The 9,925-nt window shown below is 43.8% G+C and overlaps 1 protein-coding gene across 4 annotated transcripts in view; it reads right to left on the reverse strand.

Moving 5' to 3' along the window:
- The window catches only part of CWH43 (cell wall biogenesis 43 C-terminal homolog), a 56,397-nt gene extending 49,615 nt beyond the window's left edge, over positions 1–6,782 (reverse strand). For 2 of the 4 annotated variants that reach the window (XR_008421774.1, XR_002070784.2), the window contains exons 1-3: positions 6,653–6,782; positions 4,638–4,829; positions 59–179 (exon numbers count right to left, since the gene is read on the reverse strand). Coding sequence is in view for 2 of the 4 variants with exons in the window: in XM_019412319.2 (XP_019267864.2) it covers positions 59–179; positions 4,638–4,829; positions 6,653–6,695 (356 nt within the window). In the remaining 2 variants the exon portion in view is untranslated. Of the gene's footprint in view, positions 1–58; positions 180–4,637; positions 4,830–6,262; positions 6,555–6,652 lie in introns of those variants that run through there. The other 2 variants (XM_019412319.2, XM_019412329.2) reach the window with 2 other exon arrangements.
- Positions 6,783–9,925: the final 3,143 nt, after the last annotated feature.

The following is a 9,925-nucleotide window of genomic DNA, read 5'->3' on the forward strand; positions in this document are numbered from 1 at the left end:
TAAATGATCACACTTGTTTAAGATACGAACCTTTGTCAATGGATATAAGATACCATACCTTTGTAAGCCACTTCCTGTCCACCATGTCACGGCTTGTACTATCAACGAGGAAGACACTCCAAGGGCAAGGACCACTAGCCGAACTCTGGCATTTGGAGCCTGGAAGGAGGCTATGCTGCCTACAAACAAATTAAAGAGAGCTAAACATTTCCGGCAATCATGCATTGGAACACAATGGTCTGCATTCGATAACTGTTGCGTCTGATACCACCTCTATACCCAGGAAGATAAATATGGACTGTGTGTATAAATTAAAAAATTTTTAATTTTTTGTGATGTCATTCTTAACAATACGTTCACTACGTTCAAGTGTACAATTCAATGGTTTCTAATATATTCACAAAGTTGTGCAACTATTACCACTAATACCAGAATATTTTCACCACCCCAAAAAGAAACTCCCTTTTCCTCCTCCCTACTGCCCCAGCCCCTGGCAATCACTAATCTACTTCCTGTCGTATAGATTTTTCCCATTCTGGGCATCTCATATCAGTGGACTCCTATAATAGGTAGGCTTCTGTGACTGGCTTCTTCCACTTAATCAGAATATTTTCGAGGCTTATCCATATTATAGCATGTATGAGTACTTCGTTCCTTTTTATGGCTGAATCATATCCACTGCATGGATATATTGCATTTCATTCATTCATCAGTGATGGACATTTGGGTTGTTTCCATTCTTTGGCTACTAAGGATAATGCTGCTAGGGGTGCCTGGGTAGCTCAGTCGGTTAAGTGTCCGACTTCGGCTCAGGTCGTGGTCTCACAGTTCGTGAGTTCAAGCCCCACGTCAGGCTCTGTGCTGACAGCTCAGAGCCTGGAGCCTGCTTTGGATTCCGTGTCTCCCTCTCTCTCTGCCCCTTCCCTGCTTGCATGTATGCGTGTTCTCTCTCTCTCAAAACTAAATGAACACTATTTTTTTTTAAATCAGAATGCAGAAAAAACATTGACAATTATTAACTTTATCATTCATTTATAAATATATAAATCATACACTGGAGGCACCTGGGTGGCTCAGTCGGTTAAGCGACTTCAGCGTAGTTCATGATCTCACAGTTCATGAGTTCGAGCCCTGCATCGGGCTCTGTGCTCACAGCTCAGAGCCTGGCGCCTGCTTCAGATTCTGTGTCTCCCTCGGGGCACCTGGGTGGCTCAGTCAGTTAAGCGCCCGACTTCAGCTCAGGTCACGATCTCGCGGTCTGTGAGTTGGAGCCCCGCGTCGGGCTCTGGGCTGATGGCTCAGAGCCTGGAGCCTGCTTCCGATTCTGTGTCTCCCTCTCTCTCTGCCCCTCCCCCGTTCATGCTCTGTCTCTGTCTTAAAAATAAATAAACGTTAAAAATAAAAAATAAAAAAAATAAAAGCATCCAGATTCTGTGTCTCCCTCTCTCTGCCCCTCCCCTGCTCACACACTCTCTCTCTCTCTCTCTCTTTCAAAAATAAATAAACATTTGCATTTTTTTTTGAAAAAAGAATAATACTGCTATAAACATTTGTGTGCAAACAAGGTCTTATATGAACATAGGTTTTCATTTTTCTCAGGTATATACTGAGAAGTGGAATAGTTAGGTCATATGAGAACTCTGCTTAACATTTCAAGGAACTGCCAAACTGATTTCAAAAGCAGCTGCACCATTTTATATTCCTACCAGTCATGTGTGAGGGTTCAAGTTCTCCATATTCTTGCCAACACTCATCACTACCTATCTTTTTGATTAGAGCCATCCTAGTGGGTCAAAATTTATCAGGCAAGAAAAAAACCTAAACCAATAGGAATATAAACTAGTTTGTAGTTAAGTACATAGTAATTAACCCAAAACGTCTGAGGTGCCACATGAGGTGATAGCATGTAACACCCAGCTCTTCTCTGTCGTTATATAAGGATTCCTTAGGACTTTGTCTTCAAAGACAAAGTTGTTTCATTTCCTTAGCAGCATCTGAAGGGAGTTTTAAGGTAAACCACGGCTTACAGCAGCCTCTGTCTAGCATCAGCAGAGCTCAGTGACTACCCAGAAGAGGATCTGGCCAAAACAGTCTCTTCATCCTCAAACTCTACATCACTTTCCTACCTACTCCATTTTCTCAAATTGAACTCCACCTCAACCCAAGTGATGGATCTGCACAGAGGAAGGAGGTGAAATGGGAACAACAGGAAGCATCCCAAATACCACACATACCCCAAACTTATTAATATCAACATCCCTTACAGCCACCAGAAGTTACTGGGCCAGAAGTGGATTTAAACAATCAAAAAACCACCCCAGTAACTCTCAGTCAATAGCTCTGTAGATAAGGCTTGACCCAGGCAGCATTGAGCAAAGGCAACAAAGAAGTGCCACTGATGAGACCACTCCCATAAAGCCAACCAAGGAGTGTGACGAGAAAATGAAGCCTGCAACACTCAGGCCACAGTAATTCCCAGGAGGGTACCGTAAGCCGAAGGCAGTGTAGCTCGGCCACTATACCCTCAACTCAGGGTAGAACGCCTCATTTCTATTATTTCTGGAGCTGACATTTTCACATTTGATTGGTCTTTCCATTTCTCTGGACGTCGTCTGCATAAAGGGTGCATTTTTCAGTGGTCTTTACCACTATCGTTTCGGAGCCCAAGATCTTGAGAAGCCGAGTCCTACACCCTTGCGGGTATCCACAGAACTCACTGCCCTAACCTCATTCTGCCTTCTTCGGGGACTGGCCCACAGAAAAGCAGAAGGCAATTTCATAGTAATTCCTGTCACTGTTTCTGAAAAAAAGTCAAATGACTGTATCCAGAGAGAAGAAATATATGCCACTTGGAAAACTCCAGAGAAACCGACTGCACTGCATTGTAACAGAAGAGTAAGACATCTGGAGTTTTCAGCTACAGATTCAACCAGATCACAGTCTGGTGTTTTTGTTTTCTAAACCTTTTCTTCCATGACCCCACCCTCTTACTTTTTTACTCCCAGTACTTCTTCAAGGTCTCTCAATATTTATTTATATTAATAATCTCAATTCCTTGGGACAGTAAGTGTACATTCAAAATTTTTAATTGATAATTGCTAATGGCGACATAACATACTCAAATTCAGAATCTAAAAGATACCAAAGGTATGTATTGCAAAGTTTCCCTTTTATGTCTGTGTCTAGATACCACTTTCAAGTAACTAAAATGCTATCAGAATTTTGTTTTTTGTTTGTTTTAAAATCCTTCTAGGGCCATTTAATGCATTAAAAGCTAAATATATTTCCATCTAAACTTTCTTACACAAATGTTAGTATTCTGCACACACTGTTTAGTGATTCCTTTTTTTCACTTAATAATATATTTAAAGACTATTCCATTCCTTACATAATGTTCTCGTTCTCTTATATAGCTGCCCAGTATTCTACAGTGTTCCAATTTTCAAAACCATAATTTATTTAACCAATCCCATATATAGGACATGTAGGTTATTTCCAACCTTGCTATTACAAATATTGCTATAATGATTAACAACCTTATAGTTTTACCATTTAAAAAAAATTTTTTTTTAACGTTTATTTATTTTTGAAACAGGGAGAGACAGAGCATGAACGGGGGAGGGTCAGAGAGAGAGGGAGACACTGAATCTAAAACAGGCTCCAGGCTCTGAGCTGTCAGCACAGAGCCCGACGCGGGGCTCGAACTCACGGACTGCGAGATCATGACCTGAGCCGAAGTCGGACGCTTAACTGACTGAGCCACCCAGATGCCCCTAGTTTTACCATTTTAAGCCATATGTAAGTATATCTGTAGGGTATATTTCTAGAAATGGAATTGCTGAGCAAAAGGGTATATATGTATTTGTAATTTTGATAAATGCTGATAAATTATCCTCTGCAGAACTTGTGCCAATTTACATTCCCACCAGCAATGTCTGAGTGCCCGCTTTCCCATCCTTACAATACAGTGTTACTCGACTTTGTTCTTTGGCGATCCAGTATATGAAGCTACATACAAATATGTGTGTGTGTGTAAGTTGTATTCTACACATTTTAATTTTAAAATACATATTTAAAAAATTACATTTTTCCCAGTAAACTGATCATATCCTTTGCTCTGTTATCTATTGAATTGTTGTTCCTTTTTATTATTGATTTGTAAAAACTCCATGTTAGTGATATTAGCCCTTTGACAAAAGAGTTACAAATATCTTTCCTAATTTGTTTGACTCTGTTTACTATAGTGTTCATTGCGTATAATTTTCCTACTTTCATGCAGTATGATTCAACAATTTTTAATGGTTTCTCAGTTTTCTGTCATAGTTGGAAAAAAAGTACACAAAATTTTCAAGAGTTGACCTGTTCTCCCTCTTGATTTCAGTGATTTTTTTAGGCTTTTCCGATCTGACAGAAAAGTTAGAAATGTAAAAGACATTGGCTCTTGGTCTAGTCTTCCAGTTCTAGTAAAACTTTTTAAGATAGGAGTAAGAGAGCGATCTTTGTTTTTCATTTAATCATTTAACATACAAAGAACAGTGTACATATTTTCACTTGATCTTGGAAAAAAAAACAACAACAAAAGAACAAAAAATAAACACACACACACAACACCTTCAAGAAGCACTTTTAAATCTTACCAATAGTAATTATCCGCAACAGGATTAGCATCCACCTCTTGTTAGCCAATTTCCAGAAAGGAGTAAGTGTTAGGAATATTGGAGAAAGAAACACTATGCCAAAACCTTCAAGCCCAGTGAGTTCTAGAGTTTGCAGGGGAAAGTAATAAATCATCGGTCCCAGGCCATGGTAGAGAGACCAAGAAACATACCCTAGGGAAAAAAAAAAAATGATTAAGGAGAAACTGTAAATGTGACTTTGTTTCAAACAGTAGCCCTGCCCCTCCACTATAAGGGCTCTGGCTGACCGCCCTCCTTCACGATTCTGACCCTAACTGGGTTCCTGTACAGAATTCCTCCCCTTCCTCCGACAAGAAGAGAATGTCCCAGGATGAAAATGGCTTCCTGCTGTTGTGAGTCCCTTGACACCCCTTGTTTATTCCTTTAACCTTGTTCACACCCACACAGGTCGTCCCTTTATTGAAACCTCTTCATTTGGACCATCTAGGTTGAAATTGATAAAATTTCTTTACCTAAGTCAACCATTCTATAAAGAGCAATAACATGAAAATCAAGAAGGGGAACTAACAAGGGTGTCCAGCTGGCTCAAAAGGAGGACTATGCCACTCTTGATCTCTGGGCTAGGTGTAGAGATAACTACCAAAAAAAAAAAAAAAAAAAAAGGAACAAACAGCAGGTGGCCCCTCCTTTGCTCCCACTCCAGACTACATCCAAAGGCAGGTTAGTCAGGCAAGAATCATTTACTTTTAAGTAGACTTTTTTAAACCTAGCCTTATAAAACAGTATGGCGTAGTGAAATTCCAGGATCTGGAGTCAGGTTCACCTCTGCCAACTACTGACTGTATAATCTTCTACAACATTAATTAACTAATGGGCACTTACTATGCGGCAGTATCTGTGCTAAGTATTTACAGAGATCTTATTCCTCCTACAGCTCACGTCCTATGAAATGGACACTTTTTACTCCCCTCTTACAAGCGTAAAAACAAACAAGAACAGAAAAACTACTGAGATTCAGAAAGTAATTGTCTAAAGTTGAAAAAGTGGCAAACGGCATTGTGAACTTAAACCCACGCAGACTGGCTCCAAACGTAGCCATCTAACCATCACGTGTAGTAACTTTCTCCCGAGGTACTTCTCAGGCTCCCTTTCTGAACCAGCAAAGTAGTCCTTTCAGCCACCTCACCGAGTTGCTAAGATTAAATGAGATCAAGTACACAGAATACCTAGCACCCTGGGTACTTACTGAACGTAATTCACTTTACACCGCTGTACTTAATACATTTGAAGCTAGGGGGGAAAAAAGTGGGGGGGGGGGCCTCCCGAGTATTAGCAGCTCCCAGAAAATCAAGTTCTTAGGAAGGTGCCCCTCCCAAGCGAAAAGAATGTTTCATAATGAACAGCGAGATTATAACACTGTCCCAAACATTTGGGAAATCTGACTTTAGTCACACGACTCCGAGAGAATTGCCCAATAATTGTCCTTGGGGCTTTTTGCAAAGCTGCGAGGTGCGCACACCGGACCCCAGTTCGACGCTTTTCGCGCAATGCCCAAACGAGCAGCCGCCACCGAGGCCACTCGTGCGGGGCTAACACAGGCAGCAGCTGCCTCCCTGCGTGCTCACCTCAAGCCGCTGGGGGACACGGGCACCCCTTTCCTTGTGAAAGTTAAGGTCCAGTACTGAATCTTACTAACGTAAAGGTCGCGGAGGGGGCCGGTTCGGGAGCAGTCCCAGCCGCGCGGGGTCAAGGTCGACACGTGGAGAATAGAGCGCCATCCCAGGGTGGAGTGGAGCTCGGAGGCACCGTCTCCCCCACGGAATCCTCGGCTTCCGAACCTCAGTCTAGGTCTTGTCTTTTTTGACGGCGGTAGCAAAAGTTCCCAGAGGACTTCTGCATCCTGGGCGCGCGGCGCGCTCCCTCCCGAGCCCAGCCAATCGGCCGAGCGCCGCGGCTCCGGGCCGGGTGGCGGGCAGGCCCCCGCGAACGCGCGCCCGGGGGCGGCCTCAGCTTACCCAGGAGGCTCTCCAGGAGGATTTCTCGCCACAGCCAGGACATGGCCGCGACGCGCAGCGGCGCTTCCCGAGCGAGCAGCGAGCGCCTGCCCCGCCGCGCACGCCCCGCGCCCGCCGCCGCGTCCTCCGGAGCCGGGTCCGCGCGCACGTCCCCTCGCCGAGCCTGCTGCCACCTCCAGCCCCAAGGCCCGCGCGCCGGGCCGGGCCGGGCCCAGGAGAGGGTGGGGCCGCCGCGCGTCCGCCCCCGCCCACCACACCCAGCCCAGCCTGCCCGGGCCCGCACCACCTGCTCGCTCCGCCGCCGCACCCCCGGCCGGCCGCCTCCGCCCCGCGCCGTGGCGCCAGGCAGACTCGCGGGGGCCTGGAACCCCGTTGTCGGGGCGAAGGTGGGGTTGCCCGGCCCGGCCGTAGAGCAGCGCGGGGATGGAGCGCTGCCGGAGCCCCGGAGGACGGGCGGCTAGTGCCGGGTCTAAAAGGAGCCCCACGGTGGTGCGCTGCTAGGCGCAGGCTGGACGGGAGGGGGCCTGCAGGACGGGCTCCGGCGCCCGGGGCCATCAGGTGACAACAGGACCGTGGGCCTTCTTTAAGCCGGGGCTAACGCTTGGGAGGCGGCATTAGCCTCCCGAGACTGAGCTACTCCTCAGCAGGGCGATAAACAAATTGCGCTCTGGAAGGGTGGTCCGAAAATCCCAGAGGCTCCAGGATTTTCTATGGCTTGTAGAGACCTTGCAATACTTGCTCAGGGGAGAGGAAACAGGTGAGGTGAGTGCAAACTCTGCCCTCCTCAATTTCATGAATAATGATGTCTGAGAGTGCCCATCCCTAAGGGGAAAGGGAGAGGAGTTCCAATCAACAGCGGAGCCAGTGAAGAAGGCCGGTGGTTTCTCGCTCGCATATTACCACACCCCAGAATGTCTTGAAATTTTTTTTGAACCTTCTCAGAGCAATTTATTTTAATTCGCTTTAATTTTTTAGAAGAGTTTATCATTTATCACTGCTGGAAAGTTTGCTCTGAAATGAAACAATGATGAGTTGCCTAAAAGCCTCAGAATCCCTTAAGAGCAGTTGTTGCTAAAAGTCCATAGGAGTTTTAGGCAAAGAGTTCCAAAATCACTTAGTTACTTCCTAGTACTCCTGTCACAAGGATAGCATATACATCAGTGGAATAGAACTGAGAGCCCCAAAAGAAATCCTCTCCATTGGGGTCAGATGCTTTTCAACAAGCTTGCCAAGACAATTACATGGGGAAACGGATGGTTTTCAACAAATGGTTCTAGGACAACTGGATAGCCACCTGAAAAAGAATAAAGTAGAACCCCTACCTCACATAATATGCAAACACTAACCCTAAATGGATCAAAGCCCTAACGGTAAGACATAAAACTATAACTCTGAGAAGAACACATAAGAGTAAATCTTCAGGGTCTTACGTTGGGCAGTGGATCCTTAAGAATGACACCCAAAGCCCAAGTAACAAAAGACGTAAGAGGTAAGTTGGACCTCATCAAAACTAAAAGCTTTTGGGCTTTCCATTTTTTAATGTTTACTTATTTGTTTTTGAGAGAGACAGAGCACATGCACAAGCCGAAGAGGGACAGAGAGAGAGACAGACAGACAGACAGACAGAATCCGAAGAAGGCTCCAGGCTCTGAGCTGTCAGCACAGAGCCCGATGAACGGCTCGAACCCATGAACCATGAGATTGTGACCTGACCCAAAGTCAGATGCTCAACCTACTGAGCCGCCCAGGCACCCCAAAAGCTTTTGTGCTTTAAAGGACACTATCAAAAAAGTGGAAAAGCAATGCACATATTAGGAGACAGTGTTGTCAAGTCATACATCTGGTAAGGAACTGGTATCTAGAATATGTATTAAAAAAAATACAAGTCAACAGTGAAAAGACAAATAACCCAATTTGAAGATGAAGAGATGTGATAGACCTTTCTCCAAAGAACATATACAAGTAGCCAATAAACACAGGCAAAAAATATTCAAATCATTTCATTAGGGGAAGGCAAGTCAAAACCACAACGAGATGCCCCTTTACACTCACTAATATGGCTGTAATCAAAAAGTCAGACTCTAACAAGTATTGGCAAAGATTTGGAGAAAGTGGAACCCTTCTACATTGTCTGTGGGAATATAAGATGGCGTAGCCACTTTGGAAAACAGTCTGATAATTTCTCAAATGACTAAATAGAGTTAACATATGACCTATCACTGCTCCTGAGTATGTATACCTAAGAAAAATGGAAGTGCAGAATTTGTACACAGATGCTCACAGAAACAGTATTCAGAATAGCCAAAAAGTGGGAAAACCTAAATGCGCGACAACCGTTGAATGGATAAACGAGATGTGGTATGGCCAAACAATAGAATAATATTTAGCAATAATGGAATAAAGTACTGATATATGCTACACGATGAATACAGCTTGGAAACGTTACACTAAGTAAAAGAAGCCAATCACAATGTAAGCCACATATTGTATGATTCCATTTAAATGAAATTTTCCAAACTGGCAAATTTATAGTGACCAAGAGTAAATTAATAGTTGCTCAGGGCTGGGGGCCAAGTGGCAAAGGAAAGGGAATTAGTGGGTATATGTTTCTTTCAAGGGGGGATAAAACGCTCTAAACTTAGATTGGGGCAGTGGTTGCACAATTCCATGAATACACTAAGAATATTGCATAATACTTGTTAAATGGGTGAATTATGGGTGTGTGAATTATATCTCAAGAAGATAGTTGTTGTTTTTTTAAAAAAAAAAAAAAAAAGAAGACCGTTTTTGAAAATGCAATTCATTCTGGTTATTTTCTTTTGTAAAAATGTTTTGGCTGAGTTTCAGTCATTTGGTATCAGCCATTCTTCAACATGTGAGGGACTTCAGTGAATATAAACAGCAGACACTGCATTTTCCTCCCTTTTTGCCCACACAGGTTTATTTTTCATACACCCATATGAAAAGCATCTAACCTAGTGCTCTGTGTGCCATGTAGGTTTCAAAGCTAAGCTTTAGGGAAAACTTTGCTTCTATTAAGGATACACTGTGTTTTCTCTTCCACTCAGAGCTCAGTTTTTAGTCTTAGTATTTTCTTTTCCTCTTTAACTGTTTGATCACAGCTAACTTCAAGAGAATCTGGAAAAATGCAGTCTAGCTGTGGGTCCAGAAAGGAAAGAAACCAAGTTATGGTGAGCAGTTGTCTGTCTTTGCTATAAACACCTACTTTATACACAGTGTTGACTTGAGGTTTAAATAGACCTCATACTAAGG

This window comes from Panthera pardus, unplaced genomic scaffold (assembly GCF_024362965.1).
Source record: "Panthera pardus isolate Hobbes unplaced genomic scaffold, ASM2436296v1 HiC_scaffold_13, whole genome shotgun sequence".
Classification (NCBI taxonomy): domain Eukaryota; kingdom Metazoa; phylum Chordata; class Mammalia; order Carnivora; family Felidae; genus Panthera; species Panthera pardus.